At 42.4% G+C, this 27,937-nt stretch overlaps 2 protein-coding genes across 3 annotated transcripts; one reads left to right on the top strand and one right to left on the bottom strand.

Moving 5' to 3' along the window:
- Positions 1–74: 74 nt before the first annotated feature.
- Positions 75–8,038, top strand: csrp2 (cysteine and glycine-rich protein 2). Of its 2 annotated transcripts, XM_026361870.1 has the most exons (7): positions 75–173; positions 741–821; positions 2,085–2,207; positions 4,026–4,194; positions 6,158–6,287; positions 6,751–6,844; positions 7,837–7,958. In XM_026361870.1, the coding sequence occupies exons 3-7, from the start codon at positions 2,096–2,098 to the stop codon at positions 7,911–7,913; spliced, it is 582 nt and encodes a 193-aa protein (XP_026217655.1). In that variant the 5' UTR covers positions 75–173; positions 741–821; positions 2,085–2,095; the 3' UTR covers positions 7,914–7,958. The 2 variants fall into 2 exon arrangements, with proteins under 2 accessions (XP_026217655.1, XP_026217653.1); XM_026361868.1 differs by lacking the exon at positions 741–821 and having other exon boundaries at positions 7,837–8,038.
- Positions 8,039–8,047: 9 nt separating this feature from the next.
- Positions 8,048–27,469, bottom strand: zdhhc17 (zinc finger DHHC-type palmitoyltransferase 17). The gene is made up of 17 exons (XM_026361867.1): positions 27,393–27,469; positions 20,662–20,765; positions 20,392–20,514; positions 19,913–19,990; positions 17,547–17,691; positions 17,096–17,160; positions 16,248–16,410; positions 16,041–16,166; positions 15,735–15,877; positions 15,120–15,220; positions 12,839–12,963; positions 12,048–12,110; positions 11,851–11,944; positions 11,437–11,520; positions 11,187–11,344; positions 11,003–11,097; positions 8,048–10,897 (listed from the first exon to the last, which is right to left on the bottom strand). The coding sequence occupies exons 1-17, from the start codon at positions 27,453–27,455 to the stop codon at positions 10,759–10,761; spliced, it is 1,869 nt and encodes a 622-aa protein (XP_026217652.1). The 5' UTR covers positions 27,456–27,469; the 3' UTR covers positions 8,048–10,758.
- Positions 27,470–27,937: the final 468 nt, after the last annotated feature.

Here is a 27,937-nt window from a genome sequence, read left to right as displayed (position 1 = left end):
GTTGAGTTCACGCCCTGTAAACCCCTCCTCTGAGTAAGTGTGCGGGGTATGTGGCATTTTTTTCCAGCGTCGGTGTAGAGAGGACTGCAGCCGAGGAGCGAGCTCTGCTGCGGGGATCCGACCGTTCCCACCTCCACCTGGACGTTCACTGCGTTTTAAAATCCAACCTTAAGGTAAATGATTTGTATTATTATTTTGTGGCACATAAAAGAATATAAGTTTTGAATGATAGACCGGTTTAATAAAGCTATTGTTTAGGTTTAATGTGTGAGGTCTTGTGTATTTAATTGACTGACCGGTCAGTGTTTGTATTTACAGTTAGCTAACTAGCTTAATAACGACGTTTAGCGTCTGTTCATGTCAGGTTAAAAATAAATATATTTACTTTTTCACCCAATTCAGATAATGTATTGTTTTTTTCCAGCATGTACTGTAAGTTAGAGTCGAAAGAAATTAAGTTGAAAAGGGCAGAAAATATTTATAGCTAACGTTAGCTAGTTAAAACACTCATGGGGTTAGCAAGAAAACTAAAAACCACTAAACACAAAGCGTTTCAACTGATTAAAATGTGTAATAACAGCTTCACACTGCTCTGTGTTACAGTGTGACTTTATATCTTAAAATCTCCAGTTTGTAGAATATCTTACAGCAGCAGAAGTCTGCTGGGAAATTGAGTCTAATCTCTAATTTCATTAGAAGTGATCAGTATTTCAGCTAATTGTGAATCCCTTCTTAAACAGAGATCACCTTGTGTGCTAATGTCTTACACACAACTAGTTCCAGGAAAAGAAAATACAGGAACAAAGACTTTTTCATTGGAAGTAAGTTAAATCACTCACCAGATATAAGTTATTTTAAAGGCGGTTAATATATTGCAGCGTTTCGGTCTGTGTGTAAAAGTCTCATAAGAATACAGTCATTAGTCTTGGTTCAGCAGCTTTAGTGTCCAGTGATGATCTCACAGCCCTTTTAGGTCACTGTTTGGGGAAAAAACACTGAATAATGTGCCAAAATGGCATGAATGAATCCAGAATATAAATACATAAGAATATTGTATCTCAATCCTTTGTTTGTGCTCCACAAACGAAGTGAAATTTCTTATCGGAGTACACATCAGCAGCCGGATCTGTAAACTTCACCACAAACTTTCTCATCACACCCAACCCCCGAGGGAACTTTGAGGGTAATATTAGTGGTCTTTTGATCCCCTACAATCTCTAATCCAGCTAGGAGGAGGACTTAGTGACTGACAAGACTAATGGTTTAAACCACTTTGTGTTTTTTTTTCCCCACTTAATTATGAATCACAGCACGGCTTTTTAATTTTAATCTCCACGGTACGGTATAATATCACAACGGGCTTGCTTTGCGGTGATGGGTCTTAAATGTTAAATTTGTCTCTTATGGAAGCTCATTGATGCCCTCGTGAACGAGGGAGGATAAATTTGTAATTACAGACTGATGCACATGTGTGTCAGGGTGTGACCTGGTGCGTAATGGGGGCTAAATAGTGTTTACATCACACTCACGCTTCTTCTCCTCTGGTTTTGTTTGTATCCTGCAGCCACAGCCCGTCAGGCTACAAAAGCTCTAAGGAATGGCGTCCGAAAACATTCCTCTGGGTATTAGTCTGGGCTGTTGTTTAGGCCGACCTTGTGTGCATTGTGTTTTGTTCTTTTTAGAATAGGGGTTGTACTGTACTGTACTGTTAACCAAGTATTTAGCAATACAGTGTTTCAAAGGTCGATGCAGATATTTCAGTAATGTCTGTTTTAAGCTTCAAATCAGTCAAACTATAACTACAACTTTATTGTCGACAAAGGGCAGAATGCGCCTATGAACACTGTATTTTCCCCTGATTTGCCCAGTAGAGCTTGTTGCTGTAGGTGATTGTGCTGTGTGACATGTTTGTAAATTTGATTAAAAAGGATGCTGGTAAGAAGCATAAATGTTCATTTTCATGTTGTCTTTTCTTTGTGAATGAAGACTGAAAAAATGATTTCTTTCAAATAAGGATGAACCAAACTGAGTGACTTTGCATCAGATGCTTCACCTTCTCATTTGTTCTCTTTACTTCCTGTTAGGATCACACAAAATGCCAAACTGGGGAGGAGGCAACAAATGTGCAGCGTGCCGTGGGACGGTTTACCACGCCGAGGAGGTGCAGTGTGACGGAAAGAGTTTCCACAAATGCTGTTTCCTCTGCAGTAAGTGTTTGGATGCAAGGCTGCACCACCACCTGTAACACCACTGGACAAAAATGTCATAAAAAGTATGGAAGATAATATTTGTGATGTAGCTTTTTATATTGATTTCTTCATGCATCAGTTGATCAGTACATTTTACACTTGAAGATCAGCTCTTGAAAACAATGACATGAATGACAATGAATGACATCACATCCATTCCAGTGTTGCAGTGCTCTGGCCAGGAGAAGCAATACCACTTTATAACAACACGCCACATGGTATATTGCACATGCAAACATCAGCAAGATAGGAGTTAGATAGTATTGTGTGTTTATCTGTTTTAATGAGACAGAAATGGGGCCTGACCTGTAAATACATCTTGGATTTACAGGTTGGTGTTATTGAGGTTCATCTGCATTCATTTGACTTTTTATTTAATTTATAATTCTCTTAGGATTCCACAGCTTTACTGTAAGATATACTGTATTAGACCGGATCTGAATATGTGTTGGACCTACCTTATTAATCAGATCAAGTCTTAGCACTGAGTTTAGTTTTTTTGCCTCAGGCAGCTCAGATACCACTCAGTGTGCTGTGGAACTAGTTCAGGACTTTACTGCAGCAAGCTGCAGGGAGCCATGAAAGATAATTTACAGCAATCAATACAGGGTTAAGTGAGAATAAAGCCTGGTGAACTGTGTTTCACCTCTCCACTATACTGACATTTCTCTCACTGGTCATCGGTTGTTCACGCTGCATTATTGTCAGTTTGTTGGACAAGTGGGTCTTGTCCTGAGCCTGAGATGTCATTGAAATGTCAGTAGAGATATTCCAGTGAGGAATTTCCACGGAGAAAAAGATCAGACAGATGCCTTCATATATCTGCAATCAAGAGAACAAAGATATTTAGCCACAAAAGATGAGTTTATTTTCTCCAATAGTCGTATTACAAAGAAAGCCTTGTCTTACACTCCCACTGAGGAGATGACGAGTAAGTGTCCTTGGCTCCCTTTCGCTCTTTTTTCCAGTTTCTCCGATTCATCACTGTTCACTTCTGCGTGTGAAACACAGCTAGAGACAGGAAACTCAAACAGAGCATTGCATGACTCTACCTACAGTGGATTGTCTATGTCATTTTTAATGACAGATACTGAGTGGACAGAAATGTTTTGACAAAGTCCCAGAAGCTTTTGTCTTGAAGGAGATGACCGGGAGATCAGAGAGACACACGAGGAGACATTTTTCCAGTCAGTCGTGTGAAACCCTACACCAGTTTCAGACAGTGCAGAGCACCGTGTGAAGAATTCAGCTAATCCCTACAACCAGCATGTGTGCACGTGCACAATGTCAACCTACTGTGGATGTTTTGCTTTTTAAGATAATGTATTGTTTAGTTTCAACAAACCTCGAGTTCGAGTTCAAATTTCAATATATCCAATACGAATGTTAGAAGAAATCATGTAAATCTGGAAGAAAAATGGCAGAGAAGCAAAGTTAGCCCCACTGCTGAAAGCTTTTTCCTTCTCATTTTTTATTTTATAGCCTTAAATTACTTGCACATGCAGTTGGAACAAAAGGAGCTCAACAAAGAAATCCCAAAACAAGAGAGAACGTGTAGCTGTCACAGAAAAAGATGATGTTTTAGAGATGAAAAAGGAAAATTGGAAACCTACCAAATATTGACTCCCTTGTAGGATAAAATTTCTTGCTTCTGATTAGTGAGACCATTCACATTAACCAGATGAAAAAGAATGTAAGAGCCTAAACTTTCTGAAGAGACATAAAGTGGGCTCACTGTTGAAAGATTACTGCAACCCACTCTCTCTGTGTTTTCAGTGGTCTGCAGGAAGGGCTTAGACAGCACCACACTGGCCAGTCATGACCAGGAGATCTACTGCAAGTCATGCTACGGAAAGAAGTATGGCCCCAAAGGCTACGGCTACGGCCAGGGAGCAGGAACACTCAATATGGACCGAGGAGAGCGACTGGGGATCAAACCTGGAGAGTAAGCTGGGACCACATTTAAACTCTTCAATATACACATTTTTTACATATTCATTAATAAAAATACAAATAGAAGAGAAAAAGGAATTAGTGAAGTCTTTCTTCTGATTCTTATTGTGTGACACCGCCACAGTAAAAACAGTTAAATAGCATATGATGTGCTGAAATAAAAGAACAGTTACGGGCTTTTAACTTACAGCACTAAATTGATCAAATGTTTATATATGAGATAGTGATTACTGACTGGCCACAGAGAGTCAGTTAATATTCAGGGGAAGGGGTACAGGTTTTAGTCTGATCAGGGTCAATTTTTTGAGGCATCATGGAACCAACTATCCAGTGGATAATACCACGTCGTCATAAGTATTGTAGTTCTTGTGTGTTGTGATAGTGTCCTGCAACCTGTCACCTGTGTTTTTAAGTGTCAGACCGTGTTGACATCATTTTTATCTTTGCAATATTTCCATCTGAAAGAATGAGAAAAAGTTTCACAGTAAGTGCAGCACAGCCAGTAACTGCTTTGAATATCTGTTCGTTTAACACTTTCATCGTTTCAACACTACAGATAACATCTTTTCCAAATAAAGGATCATTCATCAGACTTAATTACATAAGTGCTTGAGCGGGTTTTGCCAAGGTCAGTGAGTTCAGTGTAACATTATGTACAGTGTAATGATGCGTATACGTTGTGGCTGCTGACCGACTGCTGTTATCTTTAAACACTACATATTTATGCTGCTCAGCTTGAAGCAGAGTCAACATACTAAATATATTAACTTGGCAAAAATGATCATGTAGAGTTCATGAAAACTGTGAAACAAATTGGCAACATTAGTTATCTTTTAATATAGAGACACTGCAAAGGATGATGGCGCACATGAGGCAGGTGCTGGTTGTGTGGCCAAGGCTTCTTACAAATACAGGCATGGTCCAGATTTCTAAAATGATAGGATTTGATTGTTTCCTCAGCTGCAGAGAGAGCTATTAGCAGCCACTCCTGTCGCCTGTTAACTAAAAGCTTACAGGCTCCGGAGTAAGACAGTCAACTTGTACAGGGTCTGTGTGAAGATTACCACATGGTATCATAATGTAAATGTCTACATGATATGCTCACACACTAGTAAGATGTCAGTTTCAGTAAAGATCAGGATGCTGTTGGACAGATACACAGGTCTTGAATTCCCCAGTTTAAAGCTCAAACCTGCTCCAGCTGCTCCCTGCTTTTCCTTTTCTGATTCTCTCTGCCTGCACCACAAAGCTGTAAGAGAAGAAAGAAACCCTAATGCTAATGCTGGCAAACAGTCCACCTCTTGATCAAATCCAGCCTGGCTGCAGCCGTCCCCATCTGGTTTGTGGTGCACAGTGACGATCCAGGGTCAGAAATGTGTAAGCTCAAGTCTGAATGATCCAACAGTTTAAGAGTTGAATACATCATCTAATTGATCAGGGGTTCCTTCAGGCTGCTGTAGAGGTCCCTACATCTGTAGCTCTGTGGGCACTGAAAACAAACAGGCCCATACCTCTACCCATGTTTATTCCTGCCTTAGACGTCAGGTGATTATTGTTATGAAAGAGCTGATTATGTAACCAGCAGGCTCCCGTTCTCCCTCCTCTGTGTCCACCACAAAGGCCTTCATTGAGGGGCCACTGGGGCTGGCGGTCACCCTTCGATAAGCACTGCTCCGGGGCCTCAGGGTGCCCCGCATGTTCTCCCACTGACAGCAATGTGATGTGCCAGATTTATTTCTGGCCTGTTTGTCCAGGCAGAATAATGTGGTAATAATTAATAGAGGATGCAGCGTCAACAGATATTAGCATGGATTCACGTGTAACTAAGGCGCTGTGCTATCTTAAGAACAGACGAGGTTCTGACGCAGTGAATTTCATTTAACTCAAAGTCGACGTATTTCCTGTGACTGTCGGTAGTTTGACATCGTTTTCTAAAAACTCCTTTTCGTCAGCAGGACGCAGACTCACAGACCCACCACCAACCCCAACCCGTCCAAATTTGCCCAGAAGTTCGGAGGTTCTGAGAAATGTGCCCGGTGTGGAGACTCTGTCTACGCAGCGGAGAAGATCATGGGAGCAGGCAAAGTGAGACACATATCTAACGCATCCTCAGAATTCATACAGAACACAAATCCTGATTGGAGCCAGTCTTTTTCCAACACGTTTGGATGGGAGCTTCCTAACAGCTGGCATCAATCGTGTGAGGCCGCGTGGTCACGGGGTTCCGGCAGATGTTGCTGACGCACAGATTTGAAGTAGATGAAGTCATGCGGCTCATGCTTTCGAGGAGCATCGGTGTCGTTGAGTCTCAGACGAGTTGTTGACATGAAGAAGCTGTCCACAGAGGAGCAGATATGTGTGTTTCCTCCAAACATGGGAGTGGGCTGTTTCCTGTCTTTGATTTACAGCGGGTGATGTCACCGGGCAGACAGCTGTTGATGTTTCCTGACGGTGTGATGCTGGTTTGCTGCAGTTGTGTTTTAAGGCTTCCAGGAATCATTTAGCCTTTCATTTCTTCCTCTTACTCCTCTACTCTCCTATCTTACAGCCGTGGCACAAGAACTGTTTCCGCTGCGCCAAATGTGGCAAGAGCCTGGAGTCGACCACCCAGACTGAGAAAGACGGAGAAATCTACTGCAAAGGTGAGATGAGACGTCGTTAATGATGCACGGCTTTCATCCTCACATTGGATTTATACAAATCACACATTTGTGTGAAGGTTCACGGTCTGTTCAGCAGCCTCTGTCCTTACACCCTAATGTCAGCATGTTAGCAGAGCTCAGCTGAGGATTTGCTGGTTGTTACACACTGACAGAGTCCACACTGGTCATTTCCACCTGTTCACATAACACTACACCAAATACTCAGACTGGTGATTGTTAGAGCCTCGGTGTGTAGCTCGGCTGGAGGACAACGGCTTCGTCAAGCTACCCGAGCTGCCGAGACTCTGACCTCAACAATGATCTGTCTGTCCTCATCAGTACAACGAGACACACACACTCACACAATGTCAGCAAATGGGTGTTTGCTGAAACTGTGCACTGATGAGCAGGAATGTTACGTCTCAGCTCAAAACCCGAACAGGCCAAACTGTGCTGCTGCTTTCAATCAAGCGGTTTTCGTACGAGAAAACCACTGCATCATCCTGATGCTGCACGTTGTTATTCTCATCATAAACATTTGAAGACACATGTGCACAGCAGATGCGGGAAGAAGCCGTTTCTATTAGTGAACGTTTTGTGTAAAGAAATCTCCAAGTGGCACGTCATGGTTTTGTCTGAACCCACACACGTGTTGTTTATTCTGGATGATTGAGCAGACAAACGTACACGATGCAAAATCAAGCAGAAGTCAGAAGAGGTTACACTGGTGATGCAGGTACACAAAGTTCCAGCTGCAGCTCACCTCATCACACCCGGCCTCAGTGGTTATTAGTCTGTGGTGTGCCATGAGCTAAACTCTCATTCAAATTCAACATGTGAGAATCCCTCAGCAGCTTTTTACTTCCAGGTAGCTGTTCTGTATTTGAATGAGGTGCGTGTCATCTTATCTCACAGCTTCTCTGTCGCCTCACTGTTTCCTCTCTGTGACTTGTTAACTTCACTCTTCCTCGTCTCTCTCTCTCTCTCTGCAGCGTGTTACGCCAAGAACTTTGGACCCAAAGGCTTTGGTTACGGCCAAGGGGCTGGGGCCCTGGTTCACGCTCAGTGATGCCCCAGCAGGATCACTCAGACGTCTCACCTTTCTACGATCCTGTGCCATTTCATACTGTTTTCTTATGTTGCTTTTATGCTGTACTGGGTGCTTGTGATTCTAATAAAAATCACTAACAAACCAATCTACTGTTGACTTTTGACTGTATTTTATTATTAAAGCCATTAAAACTGAATCATGCCCATATGTTTACATCTGAAGCGGAGTTACAGTGATGTCTGAAGGTGGGCAGAGGCACTGGAGATGATTATGTGCTTTATCTTTTTTTTATTTTCTAATTGTTATTATCCCACACAGTGAGGGGAGACAGAACAGAGACTTTTTATGCTGCTGGAAGAACTAGAGGACTGACACAGCTTTGAATTCATGTTCACAAAGTGGGAGTGTTGAACTTTACCCTAGAGAAACTCAAGTCCCACATTTACCTCCTGTCACTTTAAAGGACCACGAGTTACGGCAGCGTTTAACTGATATGAACTCTAACAGCCGACTCATGCTGGACCTTTAAAGCTCACAAAAAGTAGATGCTCCGCGAGTCTTCGTAGGGCGGCGGTGACATCGGTGGCGAGAATGAAACGCAGAATGATGACATAACCGTCCCCCGTCTGATGATGCAAACACGAGGCCCAAACGTTTCAGAGGCCTTCTTATAATATAACCTCCCTCTATCCGTAAAACTATTGCATTATCACATTTCAGCTTTTAGAAAACAAACAAACAAACAAAAAAAAGGCATCTGCCTTAGTTTTCTAGTGTCTTTGCTTTACAATTTGTACATCCAGTGGTATAACAAACCCAGCGATATATGACAGAGGAATTTAAAAAAACCTTTAGGATGACTACAGAGTCCACAAGCATGGAACATTCAAATATATTACACACTTGCACAGGAGGGCCCGACTGGAAATCTGGCGACCTGAACGACAACTTCCACTAAACACACTGGATTCGAGAGAAAGGAACTAATTTGAATTAAGAAAAAAAAAAACCTGACAAATGAACGTAATGCAGAAAAGTACTTGCAAATACTTAACATTCACTATATACAGACACGTGGCTCGCCGGGCTGTCACCATGGTGATGGGGTTGAGTCGGGCATGGAGGTGGCGAGAGCTCAGCTGTCCCAAGCATCGTACATGCAGTGGAGTTTGTTGTCGGGGGACATTTGGGGTGTTCGGGGGTTAAAATGCCTATAGACAGCAGTGTCAGACATCACTAAAAGCTACAGTCATACACTTTGAGTATAGTCACTTGGTTTTCTTCTTTCTCTGCTTGGTTGGAAGAAATCCCCCCAAACTTAAAAAAAAAAAAAAAAAAAGTCTCGAAGAGCACCTTTGACTAACACTGACGAGGAAAAACGAAAAACAAACAAACAAACAAAAAAAAGTGTTGCAGAGAAAGATATAGTTTATGTACAGATGCACATTCTTTACACATCAGTCCGTCTGTTCTGCTGAGCTAACGGTGCTGGGGTCCAGACAGGAAGTGGCGGCAGGCGGCCATGTCTGACGGGCCCCTTCTCTTCCCCTCTGTAAACAATGGAAGCGTCGGTGTGAAGCGGCGCTGCTGGGCCCTTCTGTTCAGTAACAGCCAAAACAAGAAACAACTAAAAAAAAAAAAAATCAGTGCAATGTTGTAGGCAGACAAAAGACAAAACAAGACTTTACAGCTTCTGGAGAAAAACACACATGGAATGAACCTTTCTTGTAAACCTGTCGTTCTCGTTTCCTTATTTTCTACTCTGCTGTTAATAAATACACTCGCTGTACCTTCCACCTTGGACAGCCACAGGTCCTCAATAATTTCTTCTTATAAAAAAAAAACCTACTCAGCTAAAATGATGTGAAATGTAAAAATGATGGTGCTAGAACATAGTTACATTATCTATAAATAGATTTAAAATAAATATACCTGTATCACATTGTCTGTAGGATATTTACGGTCACGCTAACACGTGGTTTGCAGCTGAAGGAGTCCCAGTTCATGGTTTTCAGGTTATGAAAAAACTAAACCAAAGATGAATTTCATCTTCGACGGATGCAGAGAAGTGGGACTCCTCCAGCGCCTCCACCTGTAACCCGACACTTTCCTCTTCTAAGTTCGGCGACATTGGCAAATTCTCATGAGCTTGACGCAGAAATTCATCATGGTGCAAAATCAAGACGTTAAAACAGACATTCCCTTATCTCTATCGTAATTTGTGGTTTTAAAAACAAAACGGCAACAGATATCTTCCTTCAGCCTCCATGTCCACCACCGTTAATATTCACGGGAACAGCCGAGTTCCTGAACCAATCGAAAGCAAAATAAGTACATACAGGGCACATCAACAGGGACACCGTACATAAATAAGGAGAGAAAATGGGAAGGGGAAAGAACTTTGTGGTGCTGCCGTGTTCTGCAGCGCCGCAGCTCCAGTATCTGAAGAGCTTTTATTTAGTGAACCCTCTCGTCTGCCAGCCTCTCTCCTCTCTGTTCGTGCCTGGCAGCAACTCACCGTCCAACGGGCTTAGGAGAAGAGACGAGGTGGAGGGGTTAGATTGCAGTGAAGGCAGAGTAATGAAGTCTGATGTTGTACGAGAGTAGTAGGAGTAATAGCAGTAAAGGTGGTGGTGTGGGCGGAGAGTCGGGGGGGGGGTGTAGGTGTGGTGTTGCCCTGTAACAGCATGCTAGTCTTTTGATCGGTGAGGGAGAGATGGTCCAAAGAAAAGCAAGCGTTCCCGAGAACAGCATCGCTCCGATATGAACGCCAGGGGGTGCGGGGAAGGTAAACCTAAACTCGACGCTCCACTTCCCCCCTGATCACCCCCCCCTTCCTCTTCGTCCTCCTCCTCTTCCTGCTCTACACCAGCTGGTAGCCCGAGCCAGACGTCTGGTCGTATTCTATTGTGTACTGCGTGGTCCAGTCCACCGTCACGGGCCGAATCAGGCCGCAGCAGCGGATCTCGAAGAAATCGATGAGGTTCCGGATGCAGCCGTGGCTGAAGAGAGACAGAAGAACAGGGATGAGAGAGATTCAGCACTTTTTAGAAGAGGGGAGGGGGATAATTGATAGTTGCTACCACAAAGAAGGGAGCATCATTTACTTGAACGGGCTTTCAATGGACGTGGCTGTGACTTTAAAGTGCTTGTATCTCCGAGCGTTCATCCTCTCGTTGGTGGTGATTCCCAGAGCGGCGATCTGAGCGAGGCCAAAACCAACAGAGGTCAACCGCAGTGTAATTCACATAGACTGTATCTGTCATCTGGAACTAGATGTGGCGTACAAACCTGGTAGAGCTGACACATGATGAGCACGGCCACCCACATGAAGTGGAAGATGCTGTTGAGGAACATCCAGAACATCCAGGGGGAGCAGGAGGCGATCTGGGTCAAGTAGAGCCAGAAGCCGTCCTTGGCGTAGCTGGTGGCGCAGTGGATCCTCCAGTCTGACGGCGAAGACAAGTGAAGGAGTGACTCATTTAAACATATGGAAAAGTGTAGATCCAGGATAAAAACGTGCGTTTTGTGTTTTACTCACAGGAGATGCAGCCATACATCATCCAGCAGATCATACAAAGCAGGAAGAACAGATAACCCATGAAATAGCGGTGATTACCACTTCCTGTAGGAAACAACAAACATGCCAATAAATAAAAGCCAACAAACAAACAAACAAGTCTGCTTCTAAATAAAAATATCTTATTGCATCTTAAATGTGCTGAAGCTTCTCAAAACGTCTTTTCACAGACTCTCAGTTCTAGTAGTCGTGAGTCGGCTTTGTTTGTTCAGACGGTTTCCTCCATTTCAAAGCTTCATCCTGACCACCTGCTCTAACATTTAACTCTTACAAACCCCCTCTTTCCTTCCCGACTGTCTCCACAAAGACGCCCACCCACCCACCGTCTCATCTTCAAATACTCCCTCAACATGTGTCCTAGCCGTGTTGACATACCGACGCAGTTCCCCACCCAGGGACAGTGGTGGTCGAACTTGGCGATGCAGCGGTTGCACACGGCGCAGTGTTTGGACCTGATGGGCTTCCGTATCTGTCGGTAAACGTGGAATGTTACTAATAAAAAAAGCCATTTTATTCACATTATACTCGGTATTCATCACTAGTTAAGCTTGAAGAAAGACGTCAGACTTTACCAAGCAGGTGCTGCAGAATATGCTCAGATCCAGGCTGCCCGTCTCTGCCAACTCCACAATTGTCTGGCAGGGGGAAACAGAAAAAATAAAAAAATAAATTAAAAAAAGCCAAAGAAACATGGCAGAAAAATGAATGAGAAATGTCTTGGGCACTGATTTGGCACTGCAACAAAAGATCAACTGACAGAGCTCAGACTGGGATTTCCAGCTGAATGATCACACTGGAAGCTCGGCTCGTGTTGAACGGGGACAAAGTTCTACTATAAGATGTACACTTTAACTAGCTAGTTACCCTTAGGGCTCTTAGAAGGGGCTTTTATCTAACCTGCACAGATGATGAACTGCTGCTCTTATAAGCCTGTATCCGTTTGCTTTTACAGCTTTTACCTGTGCAAATAAACCCGAGACACAGGGGATCCTATCTACAGAGCCAGCACAGGAAAATAAGAGGTGGACGCGGATCCTCAGCAGAGAAAAGAAAGCTTTCAAGTCTGAAGAGGATCCTGCACTGCGCTAACAATGCAGGGTAAATTTAGCTCTTTGTCAATCACAGGATGGAGAAATCAGAGACCGATAGGGAGCAGAGTCCCCTTTGTCCTCCATTAGAGTGTGTTAATGAGGCACGGAGAGGCCGAGGGGAGAGTCAAATAACAGCACGAATGAACGCAGAACACAATTTGAGAAACATGTTAGCAACAGTACAAACTGCAGAAAAGCTGAAAACTACAGGTTGTTGCAGTGAGACATGACTCAGAGATCAAACGAGACGGCAGCTTTAAAACACTCGGCACCTTTTTCTTCTGCTCCTCTGACGCTTTGATGATTCCTGGGTCCGACTTCCAAGACTTTCCAAAGTTGTAAAACAGAGCCAGGCTGTTTAACAGGAAGGGGACGTGGACGGTGGCGAAAGGCAGATGTGCGGCGAAGTTAAGGAAGAAGGTGCGCTGACGGCTGTTTCTAAAATCTTAAGTTAGTGACACTGCTAAAGGGCTGCTGGATTTCTGATGACTCAGCTGCATTTCAGGCCATGAGGACAAACAAAACAAGCTTTAAGTTCGACACTTGTGGAGTGATGTGTGTGTGTGTGTGTGTGTGTGTGTGTGTGTGACGGCGGGGGACCCGGCCTATTGAAGACTGCTGCAGGTGTGCGTGAGTCAGCTGAATCCCAGAGGAAACCAGCCAAGTGACACAGAGTCCGGGCTGTGAAGGCGTCAACACTCAGTGTTAATGTGTGAGTGAAATGTTTGAACTGGAAGACAAAACTATGAGCGAATCACTGTGACGGCTCTCAGGGAACTAAAACACATGATCGGGGCTCAACGTTAATATAAAAGGATTCTGTATAATAAAGACAAGAGTGCAGATGTACAGTAATAAGTACTTTGTTCATACGTCAGACTCCAACTTAACCCTAACTTCAGGTCTTATATTCAAAAGTTCACCTGGTGGAAATGCATTTATGAGCAGAGTCTTTCTTTTCCTTTTCCTCCTGAGTACTGGGGAAAATATGATATGAGGCTCAGCAAAGACAAAAAGTACTGTAACGCACGTCCCTCCTCGACATTTGATCTGATTTCAACCACAGGTCTGAGGACAATGGTGAGCTCACAGCGGAAGAAAGTGAGTCAGTGGCAGACGCACTGTTTGAACCTGAAGCAGAATGAATGTGTGTGTGTGTGTGTGTGTGTGTGACTAACAGAGAGCTGATCACAAATGTGCCTCCATGTTATTAGAAAGCATTAAATGAAGGAGTTAGACAAACAGAGAAGACGCTTCCAACCACATGTTGAAATGTTTTAACCCGTGACGACAAAAAAAAAAAAAATAAAAAAGGTTCATGTTTTCATCTTCAAATCCAAGTTCAGCAGAAGTTCACTACAACAAAAGCTAGACCTCAGCCTCCAGCCTCAGATACAGAGAGAGGACGTTAGAGGCATCAACCAGCCCTGCTCACATTGATTATTAACTTCTATTTAAAACCAGCACAGATCGTTCAGTCTCACCCTGCTTTTGATTTGCACATCACCTCATTTCCATAAACGTATCTAACCTATTAGAACACGTCGTGCACTCATTTGTTTGCTGGCAAGCTGTGAAGCACATAATGTCCCTGAATGACCACAGTTTTACAATGTGAGATAGGAAAGAAGTGAAATTCTCTGTCGCAGCCAGTTATCGATAGCTGCAGGGCCTGAGAGGAACAGCTTGTTTTCCACACAAGACACTGCCTGTGTGAAGTCAAAGGGACAAGTTTCCATGTGGTAAATGATCCTTTTCACGGAGAAACATTTACTGGTGTACAGGAGGTGACGTCACCGTATCTTCGCTCTTTGCCTTTTTACCTTTCCAGGTAAAAAAAAAAAAAAACACGTGCACAGAAACACATCTACAGTAGAGATTTGAGAGCACTGCACCAGATCCTTAGAGCACAGCTTCCTCTCTCAATAAACTCATCTTACTCTCCATTCCCATTACTGGAGCAATGAGGCAGAAAATTAAATGCCTTCTACAAACAACAGCTCCCCTCTCATCTCCTGCAATTAGCAGCTTCGGCACAGAAAGGCAGTTCTTGTATGGAGAGAGAGAGAGAAAAACAGAATGAAACGTGAGAGCGCTCACGTTGGGGCGCCCGGAAACAACTTCTCCCAGAAACAGAAAGTCTTGAATCTGTAGCGTACTTGTATCTTACTGGACGTTTTATGTTCCCTTCTCTACTACAGTCAAAGGGAAACGTTCTACTTTGTAACACCACTACATTTATTTTACAGCTCTAGCACATTTAGTAAAGTGGAATCTTCAAAGACAGCTGTATAAATCTGTTTCCTGGTCTCATTAATGCCCTCGCTGCCTGTGTCACAGTCCATAGGATGTCAAAAAGTTGCTGATTTCATTCTGCTGAGCCCACATGTACATCTAGTACATCTGTTAGTCAGTCAGGGGAAGACAGCTGACTGGCTGCTGTCCCTCTGTCCTGCTGACAAACACACAGACCACTGATGTGACCAAGAGAAACTGAAAGGAGAACGGAGCTGGATGTCGCTGTACTAGCGCAGCAAGACAGAAAAAGGATATCATTCCAAAACCAGTAGAACCAGGTGGTGTACATCCAGAACTTGGTGGCCAGGTAGATTCCCAGAGGGAGAGCGCTGTGCATGGAGTGGTCGAAGAAAGCCCTGTAAAGAGAGAGAGGGTTGAGGTTAAAATACTCTCACTGACTATACCTACTACACTTGCTGTTAACTGTGTTCACACAGTCTATGAGCCAGAATCTGGCATTAACGTGCATCACTTCCACTACAAACACCTCAAACCTGAGGCTTTGATCTGTACACTGCAGCAAAAATAAACCTAAAATAACCTGATGACCCACTGTGGCTGAACTCAGCAGCACTCATGTTATCATTAGTTATTTTCCACTAAGCAAGTATTCCAAGAATGTATAAAAATATTAAGCTGGTTCACATATGTTATTGTAGTCCCACAGCTAACAGTAGTGAGAGGGACAAACAAACTGTCCCAGCAGGAACAGATGGCAGTGGGAGTGGGGTTTAAGCAATGAAGTCATGCAACTACTAATGTGTGTGTTTTTGAGGGAGACGCAGAATAAGAATGAGTGAATTTGATTTTGATAACTATAATAAACACAGCAGTCTGTGATGTGTGCGAATCCATGGGACTGAGACGTACTTTGAGAGGAACTGCACGGCCACCCAGACGCCGGCGTACATGAGTCCCTTTATCAGCCAAGAGTCGATATCCAGGTCGGCGATGAAGCCAACGAGCCAGATGACCATGAAGGGCGTTCCCAGCATCACCTTCTGACGGAACTCCTGCACAAGGAGAAGGTGACGCGATAAGTAACCAAAGGAGGCAAGTGGATACAGATATGTAATAGAAAGAAGGAGATTAATGCTGCTAATTTGAGCGGTAGTTCATTATTCACACTGCTATATTGTTATGACTTTAAACAGATGAAGTGTTGTGGGCAGACACCTTGTCCATCTTCAGTCTCTTCAGGTAGGACGGGCTGTCGTAGCCTTTGGCCTGCCGTGCCTCCTGTAAGTGATTGATCATCCAAACATTCTTCCTTTGCTTGGCGAGATCCAACGGTGTTTCACCCTGGAAAACAGCAGAATTTGAGCATGAACCTTTTACCGTCAGCAGACAATGTATGCGGTGTTACTGGAACGGTGGCGCTACCTTGATGTTCTGTGCATCGACGTTAGCGTTGGCGTCCAGCAGCAGGCTGATGACAGTGGTGTTTCCAGCCAGCACGGCCCAGTGCAGCGCAGTGTTCTTGTGATATTTGTCACCAAGATTGACGGACACGTTGAAGGTGAGCAGCAGCCGGGTGGGATCCACGCTATCACACGGAGGCAGAATTTAAGTTAAGTCAAGTCGCCACCTGACAAATGGTGTTGTGACATAAGGAACACACTTTTGGGTGATTATGATATATTGGGTTAATTCAAGCAAAGATGGACTGTGGCTCACAACTTTGTGGTGCATCCTTTTCTTTAAGTCTTTCGCAATCTGTTGTACATAGCAGTATTAAAAGGTAAAGGGAAATCTCTATGCATAAAGGTCAGTTTAATTTAGAATTACCCCTCATGGACCAATATCTGAATTTGCTAAGTTACTAGGAATATAAATAGAAATCAACACTGACAGAAATTGCTTATCACGGAATATTCAGATGAAGGTGAACAGCAACACTGGGACCTGTTTCCTGTGCTAACAGTTTCCTCTTCTACTGTTAATACCTTCTTTGTGTTACACTCGACAGAAACAGGCTGGTGCTTGTGTGTTTCAGAGGATTTCATAGTCAGTATCTGGAAGCTGAGTCAACGGCTGGCAACTGGACTTATTGTTAGGTCAAAACGTTTCACTACTCAAGTAGCTGGTAGAAGACCTCAAATGTATCCTCCAGGTTGAAGACTCAACTTCTAGATGACCTGACCTGGATGAATGAAAATCTTAGACACGTCTCAGTGTCGGGTTTTTCAGGCATCAGAATCTTTAATCTGTAACAACTTAAAAATACACACCTGTGTGTCCTGTAAGCCGCCCACATCAGGGGAGTCATGCCGTTCTGATCCATCATGTCCACATCCTGTTGTAGAAGAGAGATACAATGAGAAACTAGAAGAGCTGATGAGGTAAGAAAGATATGGCAGAGGAAGAGAGGTGATATGGCTCCCCCTGCTGGAGAGCACCGGTACAAAATATAGTGTTATCAAAACACAGACTTGTTCCCAAGTGGCTGACAAAACCCAAATGACACAAGAGATTATAAAACAACCACCGGAAGTGTTTTTTCAGCAATTACCACCACACTTTTTTTAAAAAGATCCCCCTGGACCATACAAATGCAGAACATCTCTTGTGTCAGATAAGCAAATTTGTTGTTGTGAACAGGGCCGTTTTGTACATTCTAATATTATTTCTTCCTACCGACAAATAAACTTTATCCAGCACTCCAGTGACTGCGTGACCCACCTGTCCTTTAGCTATAAGATAGGCCACGATGGAGGTGTGGCCAAACTGGGCCGCCAGATGGACACAGCTGCAGCCCTCGCCATCGATCAAGGATGGGTCCGCACCGTATTTCATGAGCTGCACTACCATGGATAGGTGACCTTGTCTGGGAGGGGATAGACACACAAAAAAATCATTTACAAAAGATGCTAGGGAACAATAAAAAGAAAGGAAGAAGAACAGGAAATTGGTAAACATGTCATCTACACCACCCAAAATGCGTAATTTGCTGTGTGTATCTGAGTAGACAAGTCAGAACTTTGCTCCAGCATGTGTATGGCTGGATGAGGCCATATAGACAAGAGGCAAGTGGGTTTTAAAGGTCAAAAGCAGGTGCAGATGGTTGGGGATGTGGGATGTGGTTTGCGGTGGAGGTGGCGGGTGACACAGGACTCCACAGTGTCCACGGTGTGGACGCATGTTGTCAAACCTATCAATAATTCAGGAGGAGAGGGCTTCATGGCATCCCTGTCTGCTTGGGAGAGAGGGGGGTTTCAATGTGACCAGTCCCAACCTCTTATAGTTAGCTGCTCGATCAATGAAAAGAATGTGCATGTCCTAAATGTAGTTACTTTCTGTAATAAAGTACATGACAACATTTAATGGATAGGACAGCTCCGTGGATAAAATGCGTCAACAAATGTGTTTTATTATTTAGACTAGTGACGGGGTAAAATCCAGATTTTATATATGTGGTAAAGTGCTTGATGATCAGATTAAGTTCAATAATGACTTGTTCCTATGAAGCTTGTACAGTATGAGTTTCTGTTAGTGGTCTTCTTTCTCCCATACTTACAAATAAGACCCGTTTGCACAGTTGTAAGAATTAAAAAGGATAATACACCAGTAATTATAATTGTATTAATTATTATTAGTAGTAGTAATGAAGTCAAAGTCCGTCCATCACTATGATACGATAATGGTTCTGGAATCAAACAGAACATTCGAACCGAGGTCATCATTTCAGTATCTACACAGTACGAGTGCAGACACACACAGAGAGTACACAGCGTTTGATTGTTTCTTCTTCAACAAAGATATTTTGAACAAGCTTCAACACCTCACAGCAGCACGGTGACAAGGTGACCAGCCATTTATGTGTGGCCCCAAAGTGACTGAAACATTTTCTCAAAACGCATTTAACTATGAACTTGTTCTTGGGACATGAACTTTGAACTGTTTTTGATGTTTACTTAAGTTCATTCCAACTAATATAAAGCTGAGTGACTTATTCATCAAAGCATAGGTTAGTTATGAAAAAAAATGGGTGAAAGATATTTTTTACCACTTAATTCAATATAAGTAGGAGAACAAAGTGTATAAATGTTTTAACTAAATTGATCAATTCTGCAACTAAGTTACATCTTTATTGCAAATACTTTAAAGGTTTACTTTAATTCATGCTTATTTGGTTAAATCTATCTCTAATAATTAATAAGTATAATAAAAGGTGCTGAATTCTAGTTAACTACAGCTCAGAAAAAGCCACAGGCGCGAGACACAGTGGACTTCCATATGAGGAGTCACAGTCCCACTACATGCTCTAAAGGCACTGGAAGGTCCTATGGTGATTCCATCAGGGTCAAGCAAACTCGGGCTCCACAAAAGGCGGTGGGGCAAGAAAAACTTGGAGGATGTTGCTCCATCAGTGGCCATTAGAAAAGAGACAGGCTCAGGTTCAAGTGACCTATGCTTGAAGATGCCAGACTCTCTGTGACCAAGTGAAATTCAGTGGAGGCCAAAGGGAAGAAGGGGTTTCTATATAAGCAGCTTCAGTGCTGATTTCTCCAGAGCAGCTGAAGCTGAGTCTCTCAGAGTTCAGAGAAATCTGCTACGGGGGAACCCACTGATGGCCCATCAGAAAGTAAAAAAACAAATGAGGAATCCTCATCCCCACAGCTGAAATTCTAAGACATTACATTTACATTTAGTTTTTTGGCAGATGCTTTTATCCAAAGCGACTTACAACTAAGATACAAAGCCAGCCAATTAATACCAAAACACAGAAAACATATTCTCTATTTAATTCTAACCATTTAATCACCAGGAAAACCATCTAAAACTTTAATGATTATCATTTATAAACAACTAAAAAGGTTCATGTCCAATGAGCCAATCATTTGATTCTAACCTGTCATTTAGGAACAGAAATGGCCAGATAAAAGCAGCTTTTATTAGACTGTGTACACTCTCCAGAGACACTCTGCAACTTGATCCAATCACATCCAATCATTGGATTGAATAAAAACAACAAAACATAATAAAAAATACATACAGCGTGTAGCAAACCTTTTCTTGCAAGTGTATCTGAGGTGGGTATGTGTTACCTGGTGGCCCAGTGAAGAGGTGTGGAGTTGAGGTCTCCTCCCAGCTGGTCAACTATGGCTCCCTTTGATATGTAGTACCTGCATATAGAAACACAAAGATCAGGCGAAACCATGTACCAGACCAACCCAATTGGATTCCTTTCACCTAAACTAACATAGTGTGGGTTGGAAAACTGGTATCAACAACAAGCCAACTGTTAAATGTTGATTTTCTGATAAGGAACTGAAGCAGGATGTTGCACAAGCTGAAACGTGGTGAAATAATCTGCTATGAAAGAAGGCTTGGTGGATCCACAATGGATATATACAGAGTGGGACTCCAAGGTCTTGAAGGTTTAATTTAATATTAAACAATTCCTCTATCCTATTTTTTTCCATCCCCCAAATACTGTCAGATTCAATGGCGAGTCCACAAATGTTCTATTTCTAACCTCCTAGCTACCGCCATCCCAGGGTCACACATTAGTGAAATGACTCACTTGACCAAGTCTATCCTGTTGTTGATGGCAGCCCAGTGCAGGAGCGTTACATTTTCTTTGTCTGGCTGCCGAACATCAAAACCGGCCTCCACCAACTCCCTGCAGCGCTCGAAGATTCCATACCTGTGGTGGAGGAGCAGTAAGGGACAAAGTCTCTCACCATTCTCTAAACTTGGTAAATCAATTACTTCTTTACACACACGTGTGCAAAAATCAGAAACCATCACATATTCCACATTCCTAAGACAAATGTGAAACATGACAACTCACTGTGTTGCTTTGACAATGTCCCAGGTGCTGTAGTCGTCCACGTGGTTTTTGCGGCTGACGTTCTCACTGTAGCCGTGGTTGTAATGACTCTGGGGTTTGATTTCCTGAAAAAACAAAGGGAAACACAAACACGCTAGTTTGTTAGGATCATACTGTTACATTACATCAATGGCAGTACAACAGAACATACCAAAATGCAGGGTGCAGGTTGAGTAGGACTGTTCTATATATATTTAATTTATAATACAGGAAGAAGTCTGGGATTAAGAATAACTAATATCACAATTTCACTCTACATTTAACATATTATTCACGTTTGCAATAATAAAGCCATAAACCATACCTGCAATGCATTCAATGTTTTCATAAATGTTCAAATAAATCAATTGTGAAAATGTTGGTTATTTGCTTTCCTAAAGACAAAGTCTAGAGAGACCTCCATTTGAATCACTATACCTGCTGCAAGATAGAATTTGATATTTCAGAGTGGGAATTAATTCATATTAAGAGTTGACCACTACTCTTGAAATTTGTGTCACTGCCAAAGCATGTAGCAATGTAGTGATGATAAAAATATATTTGGCTCTGAAATAATAAACTGGTAAATGTACTTAGTTACTTTACACCACTGGTAATATAACTCTCAGCCAACGACTCTGCCTCTGTCTGGAAAGGGTTTACACACCCACAATAAAACACCTGTGTGGATGTGAAGGCTTTAAGTTGAACTGACCTTCGTCAAAGACAATTTGACATTGACAGTACAAGATGGAATGGGTTCAAAGGACTGGCACTACAGAAACAAGTCTGGAGTCACCGAACTACAAGACAGGGCCACTGGTGATGGCGGACACACGCTGCCTTGGTACAGATCACAAACATTCATATAACAAGTTGATCAGTGTATTAAAAGAGAGTAAAAATAAAGGCAACAGGAAGGAGACAGACAAAGACAGGACTGTTGAGTCCGGTAGCTGAAGATCTAATCTGTGACAGAGAAGTGGGAACTGTGCTACTCGCATTCAATTAGCCTCCATAGTAACGCTACAGAAACCACAATTAGCCTCCATCATGCAGAAACGAGGGCTGCATCTGGTAAATGCGGAGCCCCCACACTGCTTTCTGCCATTCTGACTCCCGACTGTGTGGATGAGAACTCAGCAGTATGGAAAACTAGCGAAGCTAAAACAATAGCGCAAATTACTTCTGTTCACCCCGACACCCACAAACCGAGAAGTAGAAACTCCTGTTTTCTGGTTAGACTCCTAACCTTGATCGCGATGCCTGACATTAGCTGTAATTTTATAATACTGTGGTATTTTGGCAAAATCAGCAGCATAAAATCTTAATGTTCCGATTAAGTTGAAAACAGGCCTTCAAGCCTTTTGGCCGTGCTGCTGCTTGAATGAGGAATAATTAGGGCCGACCGAATGGGAGGAGAAGGGGGATGGCAGGCTTGTGCGGAGCTGCTGGGTGAGGTGAGAGCTTGGGGCCACAGAGTCTTCAAGCTGCTCCATCTTGCTTCTGTGTTTAGCCTGGGCTTTCTTACAGAGCCGCAGGGATGTGCTGAGCAAGCATTTCTCTACACCATGAGGAATGGTCATGAGAAAGCTATGCAGGAAAGACTAATACAGACAGTTTCAGTTTTAGTATTAGATGTACGCTCACGCTAATGAATGATTTAGGACATTTTTACAGCCTTATGCAGTCACATCTCACACCTGACCTCACCACACAATACAAACAGCTGCAAATGTAAATAAGAGCAACTTCTATTGTCTATGTAGGCTACATCCTCCATTAAACATCAAGACATACATCACTAAAACAATTATGAAAATATAAACATAATATGCAAACACACACACATCATAAGAAAATAGACTATGTGACATATTATATACACTAAACCCGACTACCGTAATGTGACATCTGACAAACCACCTGTAAATGTCAACTCTACTCTTCTGTCATTATGTCACAGTAAAATAAATGAAACAAAACTATGTGTGTTCTTTGTCTTCACATTTCGCTTCTTGCTTCTTCACTATATTTAAATATCTACATTTTCTATCTGAAAGACTCATCAAGACATGATCTAGAGATGTTTTTCAGTTCAGATGACATCATCTGGAAGATTTCTGGAGAAGCAGGTCAACCAAGACGACCAAGTCTCCACAGTATGAGCAGCAGATGACGTCATTTCAACAGCACACTCTTCCAGATGGCATCATCTGAAGCTGTTCAGCTAAAAGCAGAGAGATATTTTAATATGGGGAAGCTAGAGTTTAATACTGTGGAACCTCAACAAGCAAGCTGAACGAGGCTGAGTATTATATTCACCTCCTTTAATGCATTTCCTTTTAAAAGCAGAATAAGCTTTAATTCCTAGATCCCAAACACTAGTTATCAAGTTGCTGTGGTATTACCATGATAATACAAGAGGAGCAGAGCAGGGCTTTTATTGTGGAGAGTAAATTGGACTGAGGAGGAGGAGAGTGTGACAGAGGTGAATTGAAGGTGACCAGCCCGTATTTTTATTTCTGTATTTTAAAAGCGTCAGACGTGCCAGGAGGCGTCTGTACTGCCAAGTTTCGGTCATTTTACAAATTCATGCTATGCTATTCAAGCTATTTAGCTGCCAGAGAAAATAGTGGACTGGCGAGAGTCATTCAGTTATCATTATATGCTTTTTCTTTCTTTTTTTTTTAACTCCAACAGGCTGACACACAGAACCCCCTGGAAAAAATGAGAGAAATCAACATTCTCTACCATCATCTGGATATCCCATTGAGGGAAAGACTCTTTTTCAGCAGGGAGACTGCTCTCCTGTCAGTTGAGGGGTAGGGGAAAGTGGGCTCAGCTCTAAAACCTCAGGAACCAGATGGTAAATTACTTTCTCCATCTCAGCCTTCCATGGAGATAACCTCTGACCCCTGCCTTTCACAACAACCACCTCCATCTCATTGTTACCCTCTGCCATCTAAAAAGCTGATGATACCATTCATAGCTGGGCTGATAATTGCAGCCGGTGAGTTTTTCCATCTGTTAATTATACACCTGCTTGCTAGTGATGCACAGAACAACTCCAGAGGAGGCAGTGATGGTATTACCAATTAAACATATTATCTGTTTCACACTAAACATTGATTTTTAGGTTGGAACCTCAGCTGGTAAGTGAGTCAGCAGGCTTGGCCTTTGTCAATGGAGCTGGTCAGTGAGACATATGGTCAGCACTCATCAGGGGATGACAGTCACGTGCGTTGAGCTAAAAATATCAGACACATCAACTTCTGAAAAATCATATTTAATAGGTTACAGCACAGTCAATGATAGCAGGAGAAATAGTAAAAGCTATTTACTATCTTGTGTCTGTTTGAGACCAGATGTAGAATTTTAATCACAAAAAATCATACTTGTGTTGCCACTGTATCTGTAAAATACTATGTTTTGTTCCTCCTCTTGCTGGCTGGAGCCATAGCTCACAATCAGATTCAGACTGAAAGGAAAGCCCTTTGGAAGGGCTAATTCAGCATTCAAGAAGCATTGGACATCTATACTGATCTATGAGACAGCAGAGAGGAGCATTCCTATTTTTTCAAACAACAATAGGAATGCTCCACGGAAGTAGAATGAGCATTTTCCCTTTGCACTGAGCATGTCCTCTATACATTCTGGCCTTTTATGCAAAAACGCTCATTTGAATTTTCATCCATAGTTCACTGAAAGATAAAACGTTTACATTTAACCTTCTGTTCCTGGTTCATAAAAAGGTAAGGAGGCATAACCCTTATGTGTGTGCAAACTTCCATTGCTCTAATGCTCTAATTCAGGTGCCTCACGCATTCAGCTTCATTCTGCTCTGACTACAGTCAACAGGATGACCCAGATTCCAAGCAGCACCCTGCTGAAAAGAGGCTAACTTCATGACAAGCCTGTAAACTCATACAAGGAAATAAACTCAAGTTATGTTGAAGCTACAACTATCAGAAAAGTTGCTTCACGCCACGACTTCATGCCAAGCCTGTATACTCATATGGGGAAATAAACTCAAGTTGTGATGAAGCTACAACTAACAGACAAACTGCTTCACGCCACGACTTCATGCCAAGCCCGTATACTCATATGGGGAAATAAACTCAAGTTATGATGAAGCTACAACTAACAGACAAACTGCTCCAGTATGACAGGTTACAGCCAAAAAGTCACTCTGTGAGTACTCCTGTGCTATGACTGAAAGAAGCTGGAGGCTGCGGCACATCTTAATTTATGGCAGACAGTTTGTCTCTTCATTGAATACTGAATATAAACTATCCCACTGAACATAGGAAGCAACAGTAGTGTCCTTGTGTATATTGTATTGTGTGTAAAGTGTCAACAAAAAGCCGCACCGTGTTTCTACTAACTGCCACTCCTGCACAACTCAGGTCAGCTGTAGAAAATTAAATGAGAAAATTCTCAGCTCCACCATTTAGCACCACCAAATGCCACTGCTGCTAACAGTTGACAGTAACCAGACACCTTTCTCTTGCTGTATTTGTCTACTTGTACAACCCTATTCAATTTCAGAAATTAATTCAGCCTCCAACAGTGGATCTGGACTGTGTCAACAACTATGTCTTTGGTTTATCGGTCTTCACCATCAGGCCATCAAACAAGAAAAACAAAAACAACACTAACTGATCATGGTGTCGAAGGTATAGGTGTAAAATTCTCAAAATCCTGTTTGGTTTTTGTTTTTAGTGATTTTGTGGGATTGGGGTTGTATTGTCCTTTAATTGAATTTGGGCATGTAAGAGAGTATTAATATGTGGGAGATTCCATCATAAGAGAGGTGCAATGTCTCCAACACACTGGCAGCAGTTTATTTGACGAGCATCCTGGAAGATGAAATCGCAACAGGAGACCATGGACATGTGTGTTGTGGTTTCAGTCTTGGTCTCAGACCTGTTATAACCCTAGTCCAAGAAGTGAAGACCAGCTGGTAAAACATTTCCACTTATTAGGTGATCCTTCCCTATTAGGCCACATTTTCCCCACATAACAGAAAGGAAAGATCTCCAATAATCGCATACTAACAGCCAGCTGAACATGTTAGTCCAAGCCTGGGTGCTACAGTGCCACATTGCTTACAAGAGGAAACAAGAGGAAACAAATAATACTCGGTTTAAATGTGTTTAAAAGTAGAAGACTAGGTGTACATGCCTATAATTGTAATAAAACAACTATGAGTGTTTCAGTCACCAGATATATTGTACTTATATACATCTAAATGTCAGACGACAAAATTACAGATGATTACATTAATTACCAAGTGCATGTCTGTTCCAGTTCAATCAACACAATCACATTCTTTCTTTTTAGTGTTCACTAAAGTCAAGTAAGATGACATTAAGCTGACCAATTCAGATTAGCTGTTAAATGATGTTGGGAATAACTCGTCTGTTTCAGCTGTACGGTGATGTAAGCTTTCATTATAGCATCTAGAGAAGACAAGGTGTTCAAAATATCAAAAGCAAACAAGGGTTAATAGCTGCCACAATCAAATCAGTTGGACAATAACATTACAATGACTTGATCTGCCAGCATTTGGGGACTGATTGGCCATTTAAAAATCCAAATCATACAAAATGCATACTGCCTGGATACAGTACAGGACAAAACTCCAGGAATGAAGTCTGGTCAGCTTGTTTCTGACTACATGCTCTGCAGCCACAGCATAGTGTGCATGTGATGCAGAATAATCACACAGGTATATAAATAGACAACTTCTAGTTTATGATAAGCATAGGGTTAACAACTGCTCTTATAATGTTTATCTTCTGTTAAGCATTATCTAATGGTGACTGCAAAAGAAAAAAAAAGATGAATGGTCTAAAAGCGAATGGTTCATAAGTCCAAGCTAGCTATGTAAGGAAAAGGCTAGCTAGCAATGTTAAAATGAATCATTTTCAGCAGCAGCTTTTATCATTTCTTGAATAATTACAGTGTAAATACAAAAAACACAATTCGTTAGAACTATTAAAATAACTATTTTGTGTATCTTGACTCCCAGCCAGATAATTTTAACGAAGCATTTAGTATAATTTTAGATGGGAGACAAGCTACATAACAAAATGACAGAGACTGACAGTGCCAACCAAGTTCACCTGCTGCAGGTTAGCCAGCCAATGGTAACAACCATGTCCATAAAGGAAAGACTCAAAGCATTGGATTTTTATAAATTCCTGGTTTCTAACATGAACCTTATCTTAATCCAGCCGACCGGACGCCACAGGTTAATGTACGCTTAACGTTTCACGCTAGACATCAATTTGACGTTACATCACCGCAGCTAAACCAGCCTGCACAGCCAGTTTAGCCAAAAAGCTAACGGTGGACGACTATTAGGATTAACCGTTTACATTACATTTACCATTACAGATTTAAACACGCTGCTTTTACAATTGTTTACTATCTGCACGGTGTCCCTATCAAAAGCACTATCTAGCTTAACATTACTACGAACATCTGCCCAGCGTTCACTGGCTATGCAGCAGGAAGAGGGGGGCTAGCGTTAGCATCATTAGCATTGTTAGCAGCCTGCCACCCCCCACCAGTGGTTTTGCAGGGGGCATCGGAGTTTCCCAAAAAGCACGGCAGAATCACACGGCCTCTAACAACTAGACTGATGTAATACGTTTTGTGTGTGCTGATATGGCTGTGCAAAGCGCGACGTCCAAGTAACATACCTCGGAATGGAGAATAGGGACGCAGCCAGCTTCTTTCTCATATTCCTCCATAGCGTCGGCCATCTTGGTGGTGATGTTCGCTGAGCATTGTGGGAAACGAGAGGCTGGTGTAGGGGGAAACAAACAGAGGAGGAGGAGGAGGAGGAGGAGAGAGGAGAGAGGAGAGAGGAGGAGAGAGGAGCTGTCAAAAAACACACGAAGGACAAGGCGCATCACACAGGAGACTGTATATCATGTGAGATGGAGCAAAAGACATGAGATCAAATTCATTTACAAGAGTTCACTATCACTAATGCTACCTCTGATCACTGAATAGTTGATATGATTCATCATAGTGAACAAATGGGTCCTTGGACACAATCAGGAAAAAAACATCTTTGATCAGAATAGGAGGAAACTTTTACAAATGAGGCTGTAGTCTTTTGTGTCTATTTGTTCTTGTTGTTATCTCTTTCGGATTAATGTGTGTCTTTTCTTTTGTCATTTTCAAATTGTTTGTGGTTATGTTTTTTTTCTTTTTGGTTGTCGTGTATCCTTTTTCCAGG

The sequence above is a fragment of the Anabas testudineus genome, chromosome 23, assembly GCF_900324465.2.
Source record: "Anabas testudineus chromosome 23, fAnaTes1.2, whole genome shotgun sequence".
In the NCBI taxonomy this organism is placed as follows: domain Eukaryota; kingdom Metazoa; phylum Chordata; class Actinopteri; order Anabantiformes; family Anabantidae; genus Anabas; species Anabas testudineus.
The sequence above is the reverse complement of the archived record's forward strand: the minus strand, read 5'-3'. Positions and strand labels throughout refer to the sequence as shown.